This window comes from Lissotriton helveticus, chromosome 2_2 (genome assembly GCF_964261635.1).
Source record: "Lissotriton helveticus chromosome 2_2, aLisHel1.1, whole genome shotgun sequence".
Taxonomy (NCBI): Eukaryota; Metazoa; Chordata; class Amphibia; order Caudata; family Salamandridae; genus Lissotriton; species Lissotriton helveticus.
Window position 1 is genome coordinate 20,096,484 of NC_136060.1, and position 25,247 is coordinate 20,121,730.

Below are 25,247 nucleotides of genomic sequence, written 5' to 3' on the forward strand. Positions count from 1 at the left end.
CTAACTTGGTGGGCTTTTAACATTTTCATTGAGGTACAGACTCTGATCAGCAGTGGTGGCTGATGCCCAATTATCAAGACTTGAGAATGTGAGCTTACTCTCCCGCCCCCCAACCTGCCAGGCCTGCATGTACTCTTGTGCTGGTGGTGCTCCAGAGCCTGGAGCTGAGTCCTACTCATTACCTGGCTTGCCCTGCTTCTGACCGTGCCAACTTGGATGCCCCCAGCTAGCTCAAAGAGCCCAGAGACATTATTACAGCACCAGGGAGGCCTTTCCACTCCACCTGAGACTGGTGGAAGACTGCCTCTAAAAACTATCTTCTACAAGTACAGGTGAACTGAGTAGTTGGTCTGCTTGGCGAGCAAACGACCTCCTTGCACCAGTGGTTTCTCAGCTCAAGAGCCAGCTTAATTAAGAGAGGCCTGCATTGTGAAGTGCAAGGGGTGTGTGTGTTAGTTAGCTAGTTAGTTAGTTAGTTAATACTCTATCCTCTGGAGATATTCATCTTCACATCTCATTTTCCCAAACTCCAGACACTGCCACTTTGCTCTGGAATTGTTTTCTGTGTCTGCGATCATTAGGATCATGGATAATGAACGGTTGCAAACCTAATACAACACATTTTAGCTTTGATAGAAGGATTGCATTCCCCTACATTCCAGTGTATTTATTGTAGGTGTCGCGACCAGTACATCTTTGCAAGCATTCCTCTTTCCGGTGTTCTAGTAAATGCATTGCTGTTGTGATTGTATTAACATTTAAGGAGTTTTCTGGGGTTCAAAAACATTTAGCGATCACAAATAACATTATATCATTTATAGATAGAGGCCCTTATTTGGCCACTCTGTTATGTTGTGTTACTATTTTATTGTTATATGGATCAAATCTTTTGAGTTTCAAACATGTACATACCATCGCCTACATCCATAGGACGATTAATGTGTGCTTTATACTATTTGATTCCCACTCGTACTATAACATATTTTTGAGCTATTATTCAAGTTTTGTGCACTCACAACTCTGGCTAGACATTCATATTTTTATTGCAATTGTGAGAATTTGGTTGCACTGTACTCCAGTTCACCCAACACCACCTCTGCTCCTGCTAGTGATTAACTTCCTATCCACACCAACCCTGGAGCCCAGGAGCCCTGGAAGGCTAACATTTAACATAGACTGGGTACCTAGAGTCCTACATGTGGGAAACCCCATCACTCTCATCTTTGATAGTGCTCAGGTAACAATTCTGCCATTGTTCTCTGGCAATTAGGGTGGCACAGGGGAACTGTTGGTTTTATATGTTTCTTTTAAGATTCAAATGTTTGTCTCATACGCTTTTTGAAATTATGACCCTATATGAAAATAAAGACTTGTAAAATAGTTTTTTTCTAGTGTTAAGATCAGCTGGAAGGATAAGTGGGTTTCGTTATTTTCTCCTGGAAAGTTGCATTTCAGAGTACTCAGTGGTCAAGGTGTCGTTTTTCCCTTGAGTTTCACTCATCATTTTATGATAAGATGTGTTAAGGGCAGACTGGCCCCTCTATAACTGGTATTTTTAGCTATGTTTTTATTGATATGCAGTGCTGTAACACTACAACCCAACACCGCATCACAACCTTTCTAGCATTCTGTATCTTAGGGTGTTTCAGAGTTAGTATGGTCCCTCCTCGTGAGGGCATGGATTATCACACAGAATTTTTGACCTTTCAGAATGATATTATTTTAGATGTAATATGCAAATAGCTTATTTTTTCATTGACAATCGGTGTAAAAAATCATAATGATGTGTTGCTATGTCAATGACCACGGAAGATGATAGTTTTTATAGCACAGATGGTTATTTTGTGGAAGTTGAGATGTAACCAGGAGACATCATGCTATGTAGAATATTGTAAAAAACTGAGGTAAATATTCGAGGGCAATGGAGAAAGCAGTATGGTCTGTCAACAGTCTAGCTACTAAACTGTGCAAGGCTACGTTTCCGGCAACTCGGACGCCGTTGATATATTTATCCTCGGAAGCCGTCGTCATCTCTACAGGCTGGATTTTGGCCTTGGGTTAGTGCCCACCTTTACTTTGAAAATATTGCCCTGATAACCTTGAAGAAGTACTGGCTTCAAGACTATTTCGGGACACCGGAGAATATCTCTTTTATGAAAATCCTTATCTCTCAAAGGCAAATTTATCCATACTTGCCCCAGATCATAATTCTGCTGGACTCCATCTTCATATGACTTGGATTGTGACCTTTTACTACCATAACTAAATCAATTCAGAAATACCATCTTCAGATATTTGAGGGAATGTCCTTGGACCTATCTAGACTATTGGATTTGGGACAACATTGGGAGTTCTTGCTTCAGACATATTACTGATAAATTTTTTAAACTTTGGATTGAGATTTCTTTGGTGTTCGAGGTAGCTGCCTTGCGTACAGTTAACAGATTTCTCTCCTTCCACACGGGTATTACCCTGCGAAGCCCTGATGAAGTTCTCAATGAGAACGAAATGTGTTGGCTGAACTGTTTGTCATTTATGAAATATACTCAATAAAGAACTTTTTTGGAATACTACAGAGCATAACCCTGGATATTCTTCCTTCCCTGCTCACACCATTCAAGTTTTAGCTACTAAACTGGTATAGACGTGAAGTACTTTGATTATTTATTTTCTCATTTCTGTGTCTTGAATAATACATACTGATTTAAGTAGCTGAAAAGGCCCGGCCCCACATTATGAAAATAACCGTTTCACAACAACGGTTTGTCCAAGATTTTCAGAACAATCTTTTGCCATGAACTCGCCTATTAGGATTGCACCATAGAACGAGATTGTGATGTAGTTGCTTATAAGCCAGAGACATTTTGTCAGTCTCTAAAGAAGGAGGAGCAGGTTTTTTAAGTTCTATCTTTTCTTCATAGAAGTAGCCATAGATCCACAACCGTTAGATCAATTATTTAGTCTACGAATTTGAAGATCTAGGCTGGCACTATTTACAATCCCCAGCTAAACTGTGGTCCCCCTTTATGAACTTTTGTGCTGTCCTAACATATTTCCTGGTACACTGTCAGGATGAATCACAAGGCTGGAGTACGGAGATCTAAGCTGTATGAGTAAAAGAGTCTTTACGGATAATAACACCATTAAAACATAACTTTGGTTTGGCAGTCATACATCTCAACCAGTGAGAGCAGAGAACTGCGTAAAGGGATAGTGTAATCACAGCAGTTTCGCTCATCATTTTTTCCTGCGAACATTCTGTTATAGAGTGCAATTTACTTAGCTCACCGTCACAAGTGAGTTAAGCCATGTTCATTTTATTTAAATGAGGAAGAATGAAAGCTCTATCTTGTTATTACAGTATGCCACATTTTTGCATTGAATTCATCTTAATATCTGAATATAATTGTTTTTTAAAGTGTATTTTTTCAGGTGGCATTTACTTTGATAAGAGAGGATTACCAAGTTTTATTTATTTACTTTAATTGTCTATAGCACTATTAGTATGTGGGTAGTGGCAATACTCTGTACAGCAACACAGGGATCTATACCTGATCTGGAGTTCGGTGGTAATGGCAAACCTTCAGCTTTTAGGAGGACATTAACAATCCAGAGGAGAATCAACTGGTAACATTGTCTTTGGCATTGGATTAGCATGTGAAAATAAATTCCAACGTTGAGATATTCCTGCTTTAGGATCTCCTAAAGAAATCTGATAATTCTTCACTACCACATAACTTAAAATTAGCCCTATAGTTACCTTTATTTTTACTATTTAGGAAGGGACACATTGGCCGTATGGGGGTAATTTGGGGCTGTGTGTTGGTGTTATTGTGGAGAGCTGTTGATTTTTCTGCTGTGGATAACTTGGCTGGTGGCTATTTACTGGCTGGTGACACAGTGATTGAGGCAGTTGGTATCTCAAATTAATGGCTGCGGGTAGGAATTCCGCCTTATTTTAGGAGGCAGCATTAAATCCCAAGTAATTAATGCATTTGTACTAACATTTCTCATGTTTTGTTTCAAGTATTTTCAGGTTCTTCATCCAGCACAAAGTACGATCCGGACATTCTGAAGGCAGAGATCTCAACAACAAAAGTTCGGGTAAGGATGCTAATCCATCATGGTGGGTGGTAGTTGTTTGTGCAAACAGTATTAGAAGCACCATGAAACAGAAACAGAGTTATTTAAAACATGAGAGGTGAAGCAGTTCGAGCTGTGTACTCCATATTCATAAGGGGGTATGAATAGCTAGTGTGATGGTCAGCTGTGTCGCATTCAGCTAATAGTCCCGGAAGAATGAAGTGAGGGGATAGGTAGTTATGGTATGCTGTGGCAAGGAGACTAGTCACTTGTGAGAGTGATGTTGATGGTGTGGACTCCAGGTTGTTGTGGGCTGAATGGGCTCTGGGAGGTATGGGGCTGGTGGGTTTTTGGAATACCAGGCATGATTACAAGCTGAATAGCACCAGGGTGATGGGAAGTGTGTACCCTGTAAATACAGGTGCCATATGTTAACAACTTGCTTTTACTGTGCAGTTCCAAATGAATCCCCACAATTTGGGGGAGAAATATGTGAATTTGTTTTTACCAATTGGTATTTTGCACAGTATTCCCTTTTCCATGGGGATTAATGCTTACATTTACTACCTGCTTTAAGAACGTAGTAAATGTGGACATGAGGGTTACTTTGGGGTGGAGAGTTGTTTATGTGGAGGGTGTAAGAGAAAAGGACGTTGCTTAGCAGAAGGAGCATTACCAGCTCTCCCTGTATCTTGGAAGATGGTGAGGTGGAGGCCAGGCAATGGGCCGGGTGCACTGCAACCCAGGCCCGAGGTGATTTAACAAGGTGCTAAAATCGGGTCCATTGTTACCTGACCCAGTAAATCTGGGTCCAGGCACAACAGCCCACTCATAATTGGATGGAAGGAATTCAACTCCCAAATTCAGTACCTCTCAGCTTGTAACAGGGTTCTAGTCTGTTAGAGAGGTCAGGGAGCTTGTAGGCATGACTATAATTCGAAGACGGGATGACTCAGTCTTAGCAATTGGTTTACTACTGCAGTTATTGAACATTGTGAGTGGGAGTCCAGAGAGCAGTGTGAGACTGGATAGTTTGGAGAAGCAAGAAAGGGATGAGACCTGGCGAGAAAGAGTCAAGTGCTGGATATGACCGAGATGCTTTAATCAAGCTGTGCTAAAGGTTGTTATATGAGATTTGATGGTTGGCATCAGGATAGCCTTCTTACCTTTCCCAAGTGATGTCACGAAGGTGGACCCATATTCAAGTAAGTAAAATGCCCGTCTCCTGTTTTGTTGGAAGAGAGTGATTAGAGCTTGATTGTAAGTGGGCCAAATAGTCTTAACGGGCACAGGAGAGGTTGCCAACTTGTCTGTGAGAATAATTGTGTTTAGTAAGATGTGTGAGGTCAGTTGAGCGAGTTAACAAGGAGGGTGCTGAGGATTCCTGGAGATTTGGAAGAAGATATATAGTCAAATTAGCTGGTTATGACATTGGTTTACAATTATAATAGGAAAAATAAGAGCACCACTTTGCCACCATGGCTTGAGTTAATGTTTTTCTAAGCGACTGCCATCTAGTAAGAAGCAACTATCTAAGGGGAAGGATTGAGGTGGGATAATTTGGTGATAGTAGTTTAACCATTCCTACAACAATAATAGATTCCTAAAGGTGTTCTCATAAATTGATGAGCAAATAGATCTTATCAACATTTATCACTCAGGGTGTAAGAATATACACTTTGCATTTTAGGACTTATAAGCTTGCATGAATCTCCAGAGGAGATGAGGTTGCCCTAAGAATGGTACAGGGTATTCCACCATGGCAGAGTCGCACACCATGTAGGTATTGGAAGTGTATCCCCAAAGTAGGCATGCGTCAAATGTCTCCCATTAAACACACTACTAGGACTTTTGTAATTTACATGGTGGTGTAATGCAGAAGTAATTTTGCGATCAATGGTGCAGATTGGCGAACCTAAATTGGGCAGTTTGTCAAATTTTTGGCAGTTAGCAATGTTTTTCCTTTAGTGGAGTCATCTGTGGCTCTGCCATTGGCAATGCCGAGTTTCCTTGCACTCTTAAAAGGATGTGTGACATGGTAGACTTACTAGCAGGCTTCAAATGAATGTCCGAGAAACATTTGGGTTTTGAAGAGAACCAAACTGGCCTTAGAAGACAGTGACCTGAGCACAGGACTCTGACAAGTGAGCAACAACAAAATATAAATAAGAGAGTCGGCCAAGAGCAACACCTAATTTGTGGCAACACAGGTCAGTTCTCATTGAGACAAAATGCATTGCCTTTGAATCTGGGAAAATGACGAGCCAAAGCCTTTAAGCTAAAATCACTGAGTTTTGACCACGAAAATGTTTAAGTATGGTGGCTACAACGTGGTCAAAGAAGTAGTTATTTTTTGGAGACTCCCACAGCGTCATGGCAGAAGGTCCAAGAGGTACAGCAACAGCACTCAGTCTTCACTGCGATTTAAAACTACACCAGGCAGAAGCACGTAACATGTGAATACAGACGTGATGGGGAAAAGGGGGTCAAGAAAGACTTGCCAGAGTACACAACAGACACAAGACGCAAAGCTCGAGACAAGGGATGCAAAATACAACACAGGGAAGAATAGGACAACAAGGGAACAAGGTAAAGCTACACAAACAACAGATCTACCATTTATGCACAAATAAAATAAAATAAGAACTACTGCTAGAGCAGTAAAAATCATATAATAGAGCCAACAGTCTCAATATGAAAGATCAAGAAGGACATCAATAGCTAATAAAATATTTCCACACAGAATCTTTCAGATGCTTGGCCTTGTTCTTCTTGTGCTGCCCAGAATTGCACCATATACTTGTGCCTTCAAACTAGCCTCATTGATTCTCTAGAGTTATCTGAAACTCAAAACGTTTTACAGGAAGACACATTTACGTCCTAGTTTGTTTAATCGTATTCCGCCTACAGCTCTCCAAAATCTTCCTCATTAACTGCTTGTACACTTTACAACTTTGGGATAAGATGCCACTAGTTCGCATCAATCAGTTCAAGAGAATACGTGGCTTTCTCTAGAACTCTCTGTGGCATTGGACATTTTGAATTACCTTTTCAGATGAAACATATTCTTGACGTTGACCCAAGCCTATTTTTCAAAGATCCGCTCTAACCACAGTTTTCTTTTACAGCCATATCATTATTTACTTCCAGTTGCTTTCTTTTACATTTTTCATAGGTTATTGCATGCATTGTTTTTACCTCTTAATGCTTATGCTTGGCTAGCCAACATGGTTATAGATTTGAACAGGTATTATGGTTCCTAATCAATTCAAAAGCGGTAGTAGGAGTAGAGTGAGATGCACCCACGATTTTCCAGCTTTTCACTTCTCTACCAATACCAGATGATTGTCCAACTTCATACACTGTTTTGCAGACCCTTGCCTACTCCGAGGATATTTATTTTAAGAGGATGGTTACCCTCCCCCACTTCCAGTGGCATATTTCATCAATGGGTATCTTTGCTCTTACCAATGATCTAAGTATGTAGCCGGCTCAGTTAGGAGATCTTAGCGGGCTGGAGGCCATTTTTATATTCAAGTATAAAACCTGTGGTAAACCCATTTACCATTGTCGTATAAAATGCATCTAAGGAGTACGGAGCAGGTTGTTTCCAGTATGTTCCTCTCTTTTCCCCTTTCTCTTTCAGGGGCTCAGCAACAGTGCATTCAGCAACATCCCCAAAAGGTGTCAAAGCAGGTGCATTATTGGTTTTATACTTAAATTTTACTAAATCATCAGCCCTTTGATTGTGTCCAAAAAACGTGGACTTTTCTTCATGAGCGATCTCTTGAATGCATTTGCCGTTGAGAAAAAAAACCTTTAGCTAACCGTGATTAACATCCTCGTAGGTCCAGAAATGGAACCTGTTCATCCTTACTTTGAAGCATTAGTACTCCCTTAATTGCCTTATGTAAGGATTTTTTTCTGGTCTCACACCTCTGACAGATACTCTACCTTCTTGCAGACGTTTGCGCTTGTCCATTTACAGAGAGTAGGTGAAAAGTCAAATGATCATACACGTTTGGACACTTCATGCCCGTTTGACGTTAGCTGAGGTCACATGAAGGTACCAAATGAGCTACAATGTATGGTTTCAGCAGACAGTGTGTAACAATGATTGTAATGCAATTGGTGTACCAAGCGCTATCTTCATCTTGAAGAACTACGACCTTTCGTTATTATGAGCAAAGCTACAGTGGAATGTACTATGTTCCTAAACCAAGCTGTGGAGAAATGTTTTGATATACTGAATAACTTAATAACCTAATAAAGATATGTTTTAAAATGGTTTCAGCCAATAGGTCTTCATGTTTTCATTTTATTTTTTATAAAGCGAGGAGTCAGTTAATACTTCAAAGATGACTCTAATATTGCAGCAGAAGATGCTTTACTTGCATGTTTAGTCTATTTCAGACTGTGCTACAAAAACCTGAAGCATGGTAAGAGAGCTGTGACGTGACTGAGGAAGTGCTAGACAGGATACTCTAAACTTTCTTTTCTTTGCACATTTATATTGTGCATTTGTTTGGGCATTTATATACTGTCTGTTCAAATGTATATACAATTTGCATTATTCACATGAACTAATTGCATGTCATGGAGCTATAGGGAATTTTGTCTAATTTTCCTAGAGAATGGATGTTTTTGCGATGTATTCAGCTCTGTATGCTGCTGTTTTGTTTACACCAAAGGTCTGTTGGATTGATGTGCATGTTGTTCTGAATTTTATGATTCAGAAAAGGGGGTGGTGATGAACAGAGTGCCTGAATTAAGCAGACCACTCTTACCCAGTCCAAAGATCAGGGCTTGATCCATCACCGTTTTTTAGCTCACTGCACCATCCCAGCTCAGAACTTGGCTATATGCAAATTAGTCTGTTCCTGTCCCAGTGCATGATGGGAACAGGGCAAACCAAACTACCAAGCCAATTCTTGTACTGGGAAGGAAACAAGCTTCCGGGGACCGGTTTCTGCCATTTCAGGCGTCGTCGGCCCGGCTTGCTTGAATCCTGATGGTGCAATGAGCAAGGGACTCACATCTGAGTATACCCTTCCACGCTTATGGTGGACAAAATGATTCAGAAAAGGGGGTGGTGATGAACAGAGTGCCTGAATTAAGAAGACCACTCTTACCCAGTCCAAAGAACAGGGCTTGATCCATCAACGTTTTTTAGCTCACTGCACCATCCCAGCTCAGAACTTGGCTATATGCAAATTAGTCTGTTCCTGTCGCAGTGCATGATGGGAACAGGGCAAACCAAACTACCAAGCCAATTCTTGTACTGGGAAGGAAACAAGCTTCCAGGGACCGGTTTCTGCCATTTCAGGCGTCGTCGGCCCGGCTTGCTTGAATCCTGATGGTGCAATGAGCAAGGGACTCACATCTGAGTATACCCTTCCACGCTTATGGTGGACAAAATGATTCAGAAAAGGGGGTGGTGATGAACAGAGTGCCTGAATTAAGCAGACCACTCTTACCCAGTCCAAAGATCAGGGCTTGATCCATCACCGTTTTTTAGCTCACTGCACCATCCCAGCTCAGAACTTGGCTATATGCAAATTAGTCTGTTCCTGTCCCAGTGCATGATGGGAACAGGGCAAACCAAACTACCAAGCCAATTCTTGTACTGGGAAGGAAACAAGCTTCCGGGGACCGGTTTCTGCCATTTCAGGCGTCGTCGGCCCGGCTTGCTTGAATCCTGATGGTGCAATGAGCAAGGGACTCACATCTGAGTATACCCTTCCACGCTTATGGTGGACAAAATGATTCAGAAAAGGGGGTGGTGATGAACAGAGTGCCTGAATTAAGCAGACCACTCTTACCCAGTCCAAAGATCAGGGCTTGATCCATCACCGTTTTTTAGCTCACTGCACCATCCCAGCTCAGAACTTGGCTATATGCAAATTAGTCTGTTCCTGTCCCAGTGCATGATGGGAACAGGGCAAACCAAACTACCAAGCCAATTCTTGTACTGGGAAGGAAACAAGCTTCCGGGGACAGGTTTCTGCCATTTCAGGCGTCGTCGGCCCGGCTTGCTTGAATCCTGATGGTGCAATGAGGAAGGGACTCACATCTGAGTATACCCTTCCACGCTTATGGTGGACAAAATGATTCAGAAAAGGGGGTGGTGATGAACAGAGTGCCTGAATTAAGCAGAACACTCTTACCCAGTCCAAAGATCAGGGCTTGATCCATCACCGTTTTTTAGCTCACTGCACCATCCCAGCTCAGAACTTGGCTATATGCGAATTAGTCTGTTCCTGTCCCAGTGCATGATGGGAACAGGGCAAACCAAACTACCAAGCCAATTCTTGTACTGGGAAGGAAACAAGCTTCCGGGGACCGGTTTCTGCCATTTCAGGCGTCGTCGGCCCGGCTTGCTTGAATCCTGATGGTGCAATCACCACCCCCTTTTCTGCATCGTTCTGAATTTTATGGTCGGAATGTTGTTGTTATAAGGGTGAGGATGGTGAATGATTTGGGTGTTTTGCGATGAATATATTGTTATTGTCCCATGCATTGTTTGTGTAACATGGCGACCCATGATAGTGTTCACATGTATTGTCTTCCAGTATATTTCATAGAGATGTTGTAGTGTAGTTCCTATATTCCCAATAGGCTCTGCGCATTGGAATAACATAAACGATAGTTTAGACGTAGGACTGAGGTCGACTAGGTCTCTATTGAATATGTTAGACTTAATTTATGAATGCCAGCTAGCTCAGAGGTCACTAGAAACTTTCTCGAGTAAACAAGGTGTTAACTTTCCTGAATAGACATGAAGGGTTTGTTTCTGACAACCGCATAAACATGACAACTTTGCTCCTTCCAGAATAAGGAGTATATCTCCAGAGTCACGGAAACAATAAAACTATGTCACTCAGTCAATCGTGCATGCTTAGTTTCACCAGAAGCGCAGAGAAACAGAGAGACGGGCGTTTTCAATAAAAGAGGTTATTTATTGAACAGTCTTCTTTCTCATGCAAGAGAAATGAGTTGCCACAATTGCAATACTTGTTACAAAGTAAAGTGCGTACAGTAAAAGGAGTATTATAAAATAATACTGTAAAAGCATGGTATGGTTTCTAAGCCATATGGTGTTTAAAATAGATAAAATATATACATAGATAAAACCATGACTAAACGTACTCAACTGGTGCTTCTAAGATACTCCTACCCCGGTGTACCTAACCTAAGCCTAGTACGTGGGAAGGAGTAAGTGAGCTGCAGTTTAAGTTAAGATAGTTTTTTGCCAAGAATCTGAATAAAGAATTCTCTAAGGATCTAATCAGCTCCGTACCTTGGTTATAGAATGAAGAAGGTCTTGTATCTCTTTCTCAGGACTCGATCTCCCAGCAACACGCAAGGGTGACTGGAAACACCGGAGCTGGATTTATCGGCAGGAGAAAAGACAGCGTCTCTCTCAGTGCGTCAATGGGAGGGTCGGCTTCCTTCAGCACTTGCCACAGCAGGGCGTCGGGCAAGTAGATAGCTGATCTGCGCCAAACCACCGTATTTTTTGCTAGGGCAGCTGTTGGTATATTTATACCTGGAAGGTGCCGAGTTTGACGTAAGGTTGGACATAAGACGTCACTAAGAACTCGCAGTTCTTTTTAGGACTCCAGGAGCTCTAGGACAAATCAATACAGAAGCAGGGGGAATTCCCGGGCTGCTGGAGGCTTGGTTTGTTTAAGAATGCGTTGTGCTTTCTAGGAGTCTACGGGAGTAGCCTTGCCGTATTTGGACTGCATTGGCTATGACTAAATATGGATATGATTCCTATGCCTTTATAAGGATATGATTTGTTATAATATTTAAATAGGGTCCTAGATACGTTTACAACACCCACTCCACGTATAATGTCCATCATTACTAAATACTAAGCAATTCTAAACATATGAATATGCATGTGTTTTCCATCCCACCCCAAAATACATAAAATGCATTTGAAATGGTATATACACGAAAAATGAGTAATATACTGTACGTTTTCAAGCAGTGGTATCATTCAGATAATGCATATATAGTACGTTGAAATATTGACTGAATGAATCACGAAAATTACATTTATGAAATGGCTCTTAATACAGAAGAGAAGGTCGAGACCATTTCATATTTATACAAGATCTTACATGTGCTAGAGGGTGAATCAAAATATTGTCTCTAGAGTTTTCAAAATAGAAATCTTGTTCTCTAAGAATAGTTCTACTTTAAGCAGAGTATCATGTGCCCAAAAAAAAAGGTAAATATTTCGGGAACGGGGAAAAATAATATCGCTTTTAGGGCAAAAAATAGTTCCACAGTTTTTTAGAAGTTCTGTTTTTCAAATTGAAGGTCGAATTCAGAGTTCAGGGAACGCTATGTGCTCAAAAGTTATTCTCGTTGTTAGGAGAGAACATTAACTCAGATAGGCTGGCAAAGAATTTGTCTACAACAGTAGGTGAAAGTAGGACCAGGTCCGGAAAAGCAGAAATAGTGCATATATGAGAAGCATTGCCATCATCGGTGTTTAGATCAGCAATGGTCACAGAAGGTTGTACCAGTGCGCCGCTTTCATCTCGTACCTCACCGTCACCTAATCGTAATGGTGAGGTCTCAATGAATGCCGTCATCAGAATAGGTAGCCGGTGGGGACAACACATTGCATGAGCCGTTACCGAACCAAGCAAAGTATCGATTTCCAAAGGTACTGCTGATGGTAGTGTGAGACAGACGTCCAACACGCATTCTTCTCCGCATAGCAGGCATCGTAGAACAGGTAGGATGTAATCTTGCCAGATTGGTCTGAATGAAAGAAACCAGGTAGTATTCAGATCTCTTAGCCGAGCTAAGCCGAGTACTTTAGTTATTCTTTCTCGGTATCTCATCGCTAGGATCGTATCTTCCATGGTTGCCTGAGTTTTGTTTGTGGCTGGATTTGCCATATCGGAGCAGAAGGAACAAAAATAGAATTCCTGCTACGAATCCCAAGATGAGAGGCAGGCCGCCAAACACAGAATGCACGAAATTCAGGAAGATGCTCAGGACTGCTTCAAAGGGTGCTAATAGTCCCGGAAAAATTTTCTTAAATACATGTGCCATGCCACTGGTATCAGACATGTTTAAAATTTGACCTAACATTTCTACGAAATGTACGGGGCAATTTGTTGATAATAATGCATGTATCTCTGCCGCTGTCCTTGCAACTTGCAGATCATACGTTTCTTTAGACGAGGTTAAAGGCACAGTTCTTTGCAAAAGAATGGATTTCATTCTGCTTAAAGTATCAATTCGAATAGAAGAGATATTCAGAGAAGGCCATATCGTTGCCTCCTTGTCTGGTTTGCTGTTTGGATACACTACTTGCATACAGCAAGTGACCATGGAAGTTACACTGACGAGATAGGCCCTTCCTGGCACCATGCCACAACAGCTGCGGTCCTTATTATAACGTAACTGCCGTTAGAAAGTTGTCTGAAAAAAGGCTCTATCTGTGTAGCTGGGGTGCCGTGCAGGTGGCATGAAAGGTTATTTGAGGAACCTTCGCAGGCTCCATGCAAGTTAATTCCTTGACACAGAAGTGTACCGCTTAGTGAATTTTTACAGTTATTACCACTAAGAAATACCTCTTTTTTTCCCCCACTGTAACATTTATGCGTATAAGGTAGATTCCAGGTTGACTTGATGTAACCTTTACCCAACCTTTCATACAGGCCTGCTGGTATATGCTTTTGGCAATATTGAAACTGAAAAGTCGTAATCGGAATTGTAATTGTGCCATGTATTATCCATTCAATGACGGGTCTTTCGGAGACTGTTAATGGCAATTTTTCAAGTTTTTCAATGCTCAGCATTGTATAGTCTGCTCCTTTTTGTGCCTAAGAGATTTGTTTATCAGTAAGGTTAAAGATAGAAAATAATGACGTTGTGTTGATTAGACGTCATGGTACGTAGCCTGAACGGAGGTTTTGTATCGTCCAGCCTAACTGTACAATAGAACGCAATTGGGACTGGCCATGTTGTAACATTAGCATATCCTGTTCTATTATATCAATAGCAGATGATACAATGCTGTCCAGTGAATAAATTCTGGAGGACAGAGTCGTTAACCCATTGTCCACTACAGACAGTGATTTTTCCAAATTAATACGATCAATTTCTCGTATTTTTTTAGCAGTTTCAATTTGCGTTACTTTCCAAGCTTTGTTGTAAGCAGCGTATATACCGGCGTATATGAAACGTTTTTGACGCTGTTTGCGAGGTCCCAATATGAAATCTCACAAGTCAGCACCTTCTTTAAGTAAAGTCACGTGTTGCTTAATTTCAGGCAGTGTGGATTTCTGTAGCCATTCGAGGCATAGTTTCCCTATACTGTATGTTGTAATTATCCCTGGATGTTGTCTCTGGGAATATCTTGGGTCTGGCCTGTTCTGTTTGAACCCCTGTATTTTATTCAGGAATCTATCTTGACAGTTATTAGTGTCTGTGGGCCATATCAACCATTTTCTCCAATCAGGATTAGTTCTGTTTTGTTTTAAAATATGGGACACGTCTATTTCCGCAGCTGTAGAGCTATTACTATCAGGTATGGGCTTTGGTATAGACGGTTTGTTTAAGTCCTTTATCTTGGCTAGGCCAAGACAGGTTGTTTGTTGAATGGTGTCATGATTCTAGACCTTGTACCTGCCAATCTTTTGTACCCCAAATGGTTTTTGTTTCAATGTTGTTTTTCCAAAATTCAAAACCAAATGTAGACATTTTTTGATAACATTTTGTGGAATATATCAATTTAGTGTTTGTCAACATGTTTTTCATTCCTGTCTTATTTAACGTTTTAAAATAAAACGTTTCTGGATCAGTGATGTTAAACCCTGAGAAGTATGGAAATTTCTCATAAAATGTTTTCGAGCTGCCTTTTGGCGGTATTGGACAATGTTCTCATTGATTATAGGTAAAAACATTTCTAGGATTAGCAGATTTATGCAAATAGTGATGCCCATAATGATTAAAGCAATACATTTCTTCATAGTTTGATGAGCCTTCTAAATAATCATGTACTGTAAATTTCGCTGACATTTCTAAATCTGACATCATATTATTAATATTTTCAAAGTCCCAATCATCAGAGAGAGTACTAGGTGATACAAAGTCACTTAATGAAACCTTGAACTGATGTGGATATCTCAAAAGTTCAACCGGGCCATATATGTCGTAATCAGTAGTGTCCCATGCTACACCACCAGGTATAGGAATGGCTGTGATGTTCACTAATGATAGTTCTCTTTTTTCAATGTGAGAAGATCTGTGAGGCTTTAGGACCAAGTTGATGTTCTGACTTGCTGTGTCCATTGTACTATATTTTCCTTCAATCATTCTTCCCAAGCTTAAAACCAAAATGAGCCAGAGTAGGAGGAAAAGTACACCTAACACAATCCATAATTCAATCCATGGTGAAATCAGATATGTTTCTTTGAGTTGATGAGAGTTCAGTCATTTTTCCTTTGAAAGTTTTAGTTGCTGGCGTTTCTTCATGTTCACTTGGATCTTCTAAAAAGTCATCGAAATTGATGAAGTAGCCAGATGCAATTCTGTCAATTGTTGGAATTGCTTCCGGATTTTTATTAATCTTTGCATTTGTGTAGTCAGAGGCTACATCATTGTAGATTGGTGTTTCTTGACAAACTATTGCAATTTGGGTTTCAAGAGGCACAAGTTCCATGGCTTTGTTGCATAGTCCTTTTTTATTCACTGCAGGTTTATCAAATGTGATTAGTCTCTCAGTTTGAACCTCTTGAATTGTAGCAAGGTTTGGTCTTCTGCTACTTCTTGGGAGTCCACTGGGCCTACTACTTATTATTGGCCACATGATTGTGGTTTTACCAGGTCGATTGATACAACTCTGTTCTCCTTTTTACCAGCAAGGGGCGGTAGTACTACTGATCTTGTTCCGCTGACAGCTAAGACAGGTACTGCTTTTCTGTAAGAAGGCCCAAATTCCTTCTTCACCGCGATCTTTTCTCTGACCATCTGACCAAATCCCCAATCTTTGGAATCCAGACAGGTCTTGCTGGGACAGGTGGTTTTTCTTCAGAGGCCGTTGGCTTTAGTTTTGTGTTACTTAGACTTCTTCCTGTTTCATTTAAGTCCTGTAAAACAGCCAAACGATCTTTGATATCAAAGGTTTTTTGTTGCACCACTGAACTCTGACAATCAAGGTCTTCGATTATCATTCTAGTACCAAACAAAAGTTCATACGGAGTGATTCCCCCAGAGAATTTCTTGGCAGATTATTAAGACTACGTTGGACACTTGTTAGATGTTTGACCCACACGTCACCCGAACCTAATACCCTTGCTGGTATAGATTCCTTTATGTCACGTTTTTTTCTCTCCACTACCGCATTTCCCTCGGGATGGAATGGACCAGAGTACCGCAATGCAATGCCCAAGCTGGCCATGGCCTCCTTTTAAGCTCGAGAGCTAAACGCAGGACCCTGGTCAGGATGTAGCATGCCAATTGCGTATGTGCCGATAAACACTCGCAAATATTTTATAACAGTTCTGGCGTCAGCCGAGCGCTGGGGCCACATCCAAATGAATCTCGTCTTAATAATTATAGGATCGCATTTTTCCGTCTGGATGTCTGCGTGTAGATAGCTTAATGCTGTCTAATAGAGGTGTCTGGGCTGGTGTCTGGTCCGGTTCACAACTGCGATCTCTGTTGCAGTCCTGACAATCCATTGCAAAGTTATAAATTTGCACGCTCATCCCCGGCCACCAGTATTGTGATTGTAATTCTATTAGAGATTTCAAGATCTCTTGATGCCTCAGACCCATTCCCATGTGTGCTTCTTGAATCAAGTAAGCCCTACGGTTCGTGTTTGGAATTACTCTGTCCCCCACTCCAGGGATTCGAGCAAAAGGAACGGAGTTCGCATCAATTATGTATGTATTGTCGAATGGATAGTTGAGAGGTAATGCTGCATAGTCGCCTTTTAATGAGGCTTTTACCTCCAGCATGGTTTCCCCATCTATTTGTTTTTTAGAACGCTTTTTTGTAGTTACGGAAGCCGGTTGAACCGCTGACGTTCTGGCTCTGCTAGCCAATGAATTTCCTGCAACGTGAACGCCATCACGTTGAAGACTCTGCGTATGTATCACGTGAGTCTTTCGTAGTTCTTTCTGTAAAAGAACTACTTGTTCCCAAAGTTTTTTATGCTTGATTGTGCCACCTTTGGCATCTTTGAAACCGTTTTGAACCCAGTTCTGCAAGTATTTGTTGTAAGACTGGACGCAATAATACGAATTGCACACTATTAGTGTGGGGAATTCGCCATCGGCATTCTCAAGCGCCATCTTTAAAGATCTTATTTCAGCTCGCTGAGCTGTACAGTTTCGGAGTGATTCAGTTTTAGTGACCATCAGTCTGAATTTACCTAAGCGCCAGCGACCTTTAACAATCGCACAAGCTGCATTGTAAACTTGTTTTTCCACAACGTAGTGTTGTGCAAATCTGTCCGTGTAGACTACATAGGTGTACTGTTCGAGAGGCAGAATTTCGATTGACAGAGGACATTCATGTTCGTATTCCAGATCTTCTAGTTTTTTGATTTTCGGATCAAATGCATGTTTCACGTCTGTTGCAGCAAGAGAATTTTCCCATTGTATCCATTTTGGATCTAAAGCTTTAGCATTCGGAATGCTTGGTCTTGTTACTGCCTCAAGGGCTGATACTGTTGTTAAAACAGATATGCTCTTCCCTTGAGCTAGCGCTCTTTCTTTTGCTACAGCAGTTTGAACCGCAGTCAGAATTTTTTTCAGTAGAACTGAATTTCATTTCAGCTTGTGTGTACAAGTGTGATTTATAAGCTATTGGTACCGTTTCTCCCTCATTAGAGGTTAGGTACGTAAATCCGCATCTTCCTGGGATGACTCGATTACAAGGTTGCGTTCATTTGCGCGTGTTTGCAGTTTTGTTTTAGTTAACATATCTGTTTGTATTGATCTTAAAATTTTTGAGTGTTTCTGAGTCCAATTGATTGGTTTGAAATCAGGTTTTATTAATTCGTAGAGAGGTTTAACCCTCTCTGCATAGTTTAGAATGTAAGTTCTTCCGAAATTCAGGAAACCTAGAATTGATTGTAAGTTTTTCAGCGTCTTTGGAGCTTGGAGTACTGCACACTTCTCTAAGAAGTTGTCTGCTAGGCTTTTGCCTTCACTTGATAATTCATATCCTAAAAATAGGACAGTTAGGTGGGCAATTCGTGACTTTTTAAAGTTGAATTTGTACCCTTCAGATGGGAACCCAAGTATAATGGTGTTCACTCTTTTCAAGTGTGTCTCCAGGTCATCGTCTGGAAGATAGATGTCATTGACATAAGATAATGCCTCATCATCATACATTTGTAGTAATTCTGTTACCCTGGCTGAAAATAATCCTTGGCTGTTCTTGAATCCCTGGGGGAGACGACATAATTGCCTATGGGCCCCCATACTTGAGGTGGTCAAATACCTGCTTTCTGGTGCTATGTTTTGACAAAAGAAACCATTTGAAATATCTAATGTCGTTTTATATTTTTTGCGCACGATGTTATTCATTAGTGCTGCACTGTGTGAGTTTTGTACTGCAAATGTTTTGCAGCAGGAGTTTAGGTGTCTGTAGTCCAAAACTAGACGATATGAATCGTCTGGCTTGTAGACCGGAAACAAAGGATTGTTCATTTGTGAGGTGCATGTTTCAATCACCCCCTGATATTCAAGTTGATCTAAGATCTCCTGACTTGTTTTTAGCTTCTTGCTTAACAGGATACTGCCTCTGTGCAGTAGGTTGATTTTTTAACTGAATTTTATGGTGAGGAAAATCCTCATCCCATCCTACATATTTTTTATATAATGCAGGGGCTTGGGCCACTGCCCATTTTCTAGCATATGTGTATTTTTTATGAATTGGAATGTGATTTGAGAAGGCAGGCATAATCATTTCTTCGCCATGTGGGCACTCCCTGACAAACTCTGGTGGCCAGTCTTTCTCTGCTAGCAGGATATCATAGCCTTTAGATAGGTTCTCCCTTTTATTTTCCTAGTTTTGTCCTCTTCTATACGTAATGTTATTTCATATAATTTATGGGGCACACTAACTCTGGTGTCTGCAGTTTCCACCTGAATGTATTCATTCGTGTCCACTGTCTCTAGAAGATTCATCAGGATCTTGCGAGCTATGGTCACTTCTGCTGCGCTGTCTAGCATTGTCTGGGCCCATTCTCCGTTCTTCAGTTGTGTCCTCAGAATCCTCGGCATGTTTTATTTTAATACTGGCTACCTTCTTTTTGGGAAATTGTAATTTTTTACTTTGATGAGCAGGTTCCTTGTCTTTGGACTTGATGCGCTCTTCTTTATGTTCTGACCGTCTTCTTCTTTCTGATTTCTGTGAGGAAGTCTGAAAAGATCGAGAGGGACGTGTATCATTATCTTGATATCTGTCAGGTTTTCTTAAATTATCCCTATTTCTAATGTTGTATCTTTTTTCAGAGGGCTCCCGTTGTGGAGACTTGCCCCCCCCCCCTGTTCTGGAGATCTATTTCTCCGTTGGGGAGACCTTCCTCTGGACTGGAATTGTTTTTCTCTGGGAGTGGTTTGTTTATTACCCTCCCACTTCTTTTTTGGTGTAATGAGATTATTTTTAATAAAGCTCTTTTCAGGATTTTCAGTTAGTTGTGGTTTTAGTGGTTTCCCACCCAAACTATCTCTACCTAATTCTTCATAGGATTTTTCAATTATTCTGGCAAGTTCAAAAGGTTGTTCTGCTATATCTGTTTCTTTCAATTTTTGGCGGATGCTGCTTCTCCTTTTATGTTGGCTAATAGTATAGCCGAGACTTGCTTAAAGTCTTTCAGTAATGTCATACCTAGATTTAAAGCAGGCTCTGGACCATATTCATTTTGAATCTGTCTTAATAAGTCTGGTATAACCGCCATAGACGGAACACCATGTGTTTTTGTGTATGTTGAGCAAAGACTGTGCCCCAAGTGTCACAGTCCTCCACATGTGGTGCGATCCCCATTGGAAGACAGATGGTCAGAATTCTGTGTTTGTCATGAGGTGTAGTATCAGGAAATACTGCCTCTTTCTGAGTAATTTTTTGAGCTAACCAGAATGGAATTTGTTCCAGTTTTGCGGGTAATTTGCCAATGACTGATTGTATAGTCTGTGGTGTAATTTTATTTGTTTTCCCCTGGTGAGGGGTGTGCTGTGGAATTCTTATTGCTGGTTGGACTGTTAAACTCCGCATGACATATTAGACCAATTGTCTATGTATTTTAATTAGTTGTTTTAGCTGAACTATAAGTTCTCCGCTTGACATTTTTTCAATGTCAGGATGTGGTGTATAGCCGGCTAGAACCGGCCATGTGGCTTCTGGTCTACCTAGTGGACCGAGCCTGGTGAAGTGATTTTGATGTTTTAGGGCGCCATTAAACCAGAGCTGGTGCTCTTGGTATGTTAGTGGAATTTCAATGTCCTCAAAAGGAACGTATTCCATTGGAGATTCACCTATTTTGTAGTAGTGAAAATCGCGTGTCACAGCATGTGCTGCTGGAAAATGTATCCAGGAATAGAATACATCTGTCTGCCGATATTCATGGGCATCTACCACAAATATGACTGTACCACCTCTTGGTGATACTCCTTTATTTATAAGTTTGTAAGTTACACTCTTCCTTACATTGACTGGGATGATTATAGCATCCGGGCCATCTTGCCGGAGACTTGTGTCTTCTGCTAAAAGTTGAGCTGCTAACGCTTCTCTTTCTCTTTCCTCTTCACCTTCTGACATTTTGCTGACAGAAAGTTTGCAGAGCAAGTTTCAAGGAAACAAAGATTAGGTGCACAATATTTTGGACTGTAGCCTTCAACGTTGACTAAACCAAAGCCTAATACATAGGAATCTCTTCCCACTAAGTTTTGGCGGATATTAACCTTTCACCCACTCCAGACGTCTATTGGAGTATTTACGGGAAAAAAGGGGTCTGTGTGAAAAGCACGACTGAGTTACTCTAGTATCTAGCGTTAAATTATCGCCTTACCAAACGTTGGGCGCCATGTAGTGTAGTTCCTATATTCCCAATAGGCTCTGTGCATTGGAATAACATAAACAATAGTTTAGACGTAGGACTGAGGTCGACTAGGTCTCTATTGAATATGTTAGACTTAATTTATGAATGCCAGCTAGCTCAGAGGTCACTAGAAACTTTCTCGAGTAAACAACAAGGTGTTAACTTTCCTGAATAGACAAGAAGGGATTAGTTTCTGACAACCGCATAAACATGACAACTTTGCTCCCTCCAGAATAAGGAGTATATCTCCAGAGTCGCGGAAACAATAGATAACTATTTCACTCAGTCAATCGTGCATGCCTAGTTTCACCAGAAGCGCAGAGAAATAGAGAGACGGGCGTTTTCAATAAAAGAGGTTATTTATTGAACAGTCTTCTTTCTCATGCAAGACAAGTGAGTTGCCACAATTGCAATACTTGTTATAAAGTAAAGTGCGTACAGTAAATGGAGTATTATAAAATAATACTGTAAAAGCATGGTATGGTTTCTAAGCCATACGGTGTTTAAAATAGATAAAATATATACATAGATAAAACCATGACTAAACGTACTCAACTGGTGCTTCTAAGATACGCCTACCCGGTGTACCTAACCTAAGCCTAGTACGTGGGAAGGAGTAAGTGAGCTGCAGTTTAAGTTAAGATAGTTTTTCCCAAGAATCTGAATCAAGAATTCTCTAAGGATCTAATCAGCTCCGTACCTTGGTTATAGAATGAAGGAGGTCTTGTATCTCTTTCTCAGGACTCGATCTCCCAGCAACCCGCAAGGGAGCTGGATTTCTCGGCAGGAGAAAAGACAGCGTCTCTCTCAGTGCGTCAATGGGAGGGTCGGCTTCCTTCGGCACTTGCCACAGCAGGGCGTCGGGCAGGTAGATAGCTGATCTGCTCCAAACCACTGTGTGTTTTGCTAGGGCAGCTGTTGGTATATTTATACCTGGAAGGTGCCGAGTTTGACGTAAGGTTGGACATAAGACGTCACTAAGAACTCGCAGTTCTTTTTAGGACTCCAGAAGTTCTAGGACAAATCAATACAGAAGCAAGGGGAATTCCCGGGCTGCTGGAGGCTTGGTTTGTTTAAGAACGTGTTGTGCTTTCTAGGAGTCTATGGTAGTAGCCTTGCCGTATTTGGACTGTATTGGCTATGACTAAATATGGATACGATTCTTATGCCTATATAAGGATATGATTTATTATAACCACATAAGGGCATAAATCGGGAATATTTAAATAGGGTCCTAGATACGTTTACAACAATGTCAGTGGTGTTGCGTTGACCATTAGTTGTGGGGATATGCTACAGTTGTCCTGTGCATTTGGTTTGGATGGTCAAACATGTTCGATTACTTGGTGATTGAAGGGGTTCTGTGGTTTCCAATAATCTTGTTTTCCTTCATTCTGGAGGCGGATTGTTGTTTCCAGGCATGGCGTCTTCTGTGAAGAGGGCCTTGAGTCCTAAGTGCTGCGTGGCAGTTTGTCTGGTCAGGGTCTAGGTTTGTGTGCCTGATAGCCTGTGGGTGGATCAGAGTGTATGTACTTGTGGTGTATGTTACGAAAGGATGGAGGTGTGCCCCCCTCCAAGGTGTGTAAGAGCTGGTGCCTGGACTGACTGAAGGCATGGTGTGAAACATTCTGCCATATCTGGATTGGACAGACTGGACTAAGGGTCCTAATGTTAGTAACACAGCCCCTCATAAAATATCCTTCACAACACAGCTGTGGCCATTGAGTGTTGATCCCAGGACTTTTTAATTTAATTTAATTTCAGTATCTAGTTTTAGGTCCAGAGACCTGGTGGGTGTATTTATGGTTACTGCTTACTGAGTCAGTGTGTACCAAAAAATATATGTAAGAAAGAAAAATTTCTTTCTAGAGTCCCCTCACTCACCGGGGTTGCCCCACGGTGACATGCTTCATCATTGGGGCCATCCCAGTTCTCTACGAAAAGGGGCGTGCTGCGACAAGGCGACTACGCTGGAGCACTGGTTTGTGAGATGACTATGTGTGGTGCAAGTGTGATAATGGTGGAGTGGGTGTGGGATTAAAAATACCGTGCTAGTGGGCCTCAACAATTTATTTCGCTCCTAGTGTGGTATAAAAAAGTTAAAAAGGGGTAACACTGTATTCTAACTTTTACTGAGCTAGATCAGTGTTAAGGTCAACATGTTTCAAGCTCCCCCAAGCTTTTCTTCAGGACCATACAGGGTCCAGCCCTGTATTGCCACTCCTGTTTCCAAATGAAAAAAGTGTTGCTAAAAAATATATTTTACAATGAACGCTGTTGTTAATAAAACATGCGTGCTGTACATACGTTTTGTATTTCACTGCGTTTTATAAAAGAGTGTATGGTTACACCCCTGTCAGTATGCGGTCGGGTGAGGAAGCAACCAGGTAGTACCGAGCGGGTCTGCCGATAGGAACAATGTTTCCACGAGGCGTTCCTGCCCTTGCCTAAGACCATGGGGTGTAACCATACACTCTTTTATAAAACGCAGTGAAATACAAAACGTATGTACAGCACGCATGTTTTATTAACAACAGCGTTCATTGTAAAATATATTTTTTAGCAACACTTTTTTCATTTGGAAACAGGAGTGGCAATACAGGGCTGGACCCTGTATGGTCCTGAAGAAAAGCTTGGGGGAGCTTGAAACATGTTGACCTTAACACTGATCTAGCTCAGTAAAAGTTAGAATACAGTGTTACCCCTTTTTAACTTTTTTATACCACACTAGGAGCGAAATAAATTGTTGAGGCCCACTAGCACGGTATTTTTAATCCCACACCCACTCCACCATTATCACACTTGCACCACACATAGTCATCTCACAAACCAGTGCTCCAGCGTAGTCGCCTTGTCGCAGCACGCCCCTTTTCGTAGAGAACTGGGATGGCCCCAATGATGAAGCATGTCACCGTGGGGCAACCCCGGTGAGTGAGGGGACTCTAGAAAGAAATTTTTCTTTCTTACATATATTTTTTGGTACACACTGACTCAGTAAGCAGTAACCATAAATACACCCACCAGGTCTCTGGACCTTTGACATAAGGTCCCTGTATTTCGTACACAGACTGGAGGCCGACCTGGTCTGGTTTAACCTCCTTCTCCCCCTTCTTTGTTTAAGTATCTAGTTTTAGACACATTATCAACACGTGCACATATATTGATTTAAAAATGAATTCTCCTCCGAAAAGTTAGATTGGCGAAAATGGAAAATACATTATTTGGAGTACTAAAATAGCAGTGCCAATGTGAAGGTGACTATTTGGTTTAGAGAATTTCAAATTGAACCTGGAATGATGGACCCTTCGAATATAGACATATCAGAAATGAAAAAGATATACATGTGAACCAGGGTGGCGTCAATCAGGCTACTTTCATGACGACAGTGAGGCAGCAGTGCTTTGGCAGCAGATGCCGAATTAACAGTCAAAAAGACATGTCTAGATCTCGTAACTTAAATCTCTTTGTCTGATTGCCAGTGATGGATGTAGTGGTGCAGGGCCAGTACAGAATTATGTTATCGCTCGAACTGCAAGAATCAAAAACCTCTGATGTGGAGTGGTAATTATAAAGCTTGCAAAAACAGTACATATGTGGTGTGCTCAGAGGCGTATCTATCAGTGGTGCAGTGTCCCCAGTGCCCCACGCAGATGGGGCACGGTAGCTGTCGCTCAGGAAATGGTGAAAATAGATTGTATTGTAATTGCATTTATATAGCGCTTACTACCCCTGACGAGGCGTTGAAGCGCTTTTTCGGCCAGTACTCCGGGACCCATAGAGGATTAGTGTTGAATTAGTATAGTGAAACATGCAAGTACATTTTATGTGGTGGATAGGTTAGTCAGTTATTTGGATATGAAATGATAGCAGAAGGATAGAGGAGGACAAAGGTTTGTATTTATTTATCGCTTGTTGACGCACGCTATTCTGGAAGCCTATAAAGGATTAGTGGTGAATTAATATGGTGAAATATGAGGTAATTTCAGTGGTGGATATTAGTCTGTTACTTGGAGTGAGAAGGATAACGGAGGGATAAAAGGGGAAGAAAGATTAGTATTCACATAGCACTTGTTAC

The 25,247-nt window shown here is 41.2% G+C and overlaps 1 protein-coding gene across 1 annotated transcript in view; it reads left to right on the forward strand.

The window, feature by feature from the left end:
- WWC2 (WW and C2 domain containing 2) overlaps positions 1-25,247 on the forward strand; it is a 1,026,812-nt gene that overhangs the window by 536,196 nt on the left and 465,369 nt on the right. Inside the window, exon 4 of the mRNA XM_078677991.1 lies at positions 4,028-4,104. Within this exon, the coding sequence (XP_078534117.1) occupies positions 4,028-4,104 (77 nt within the window). The remainder of the gene's footprint in view (positions 1-4,027; positions 4,105-25,247) is intronic.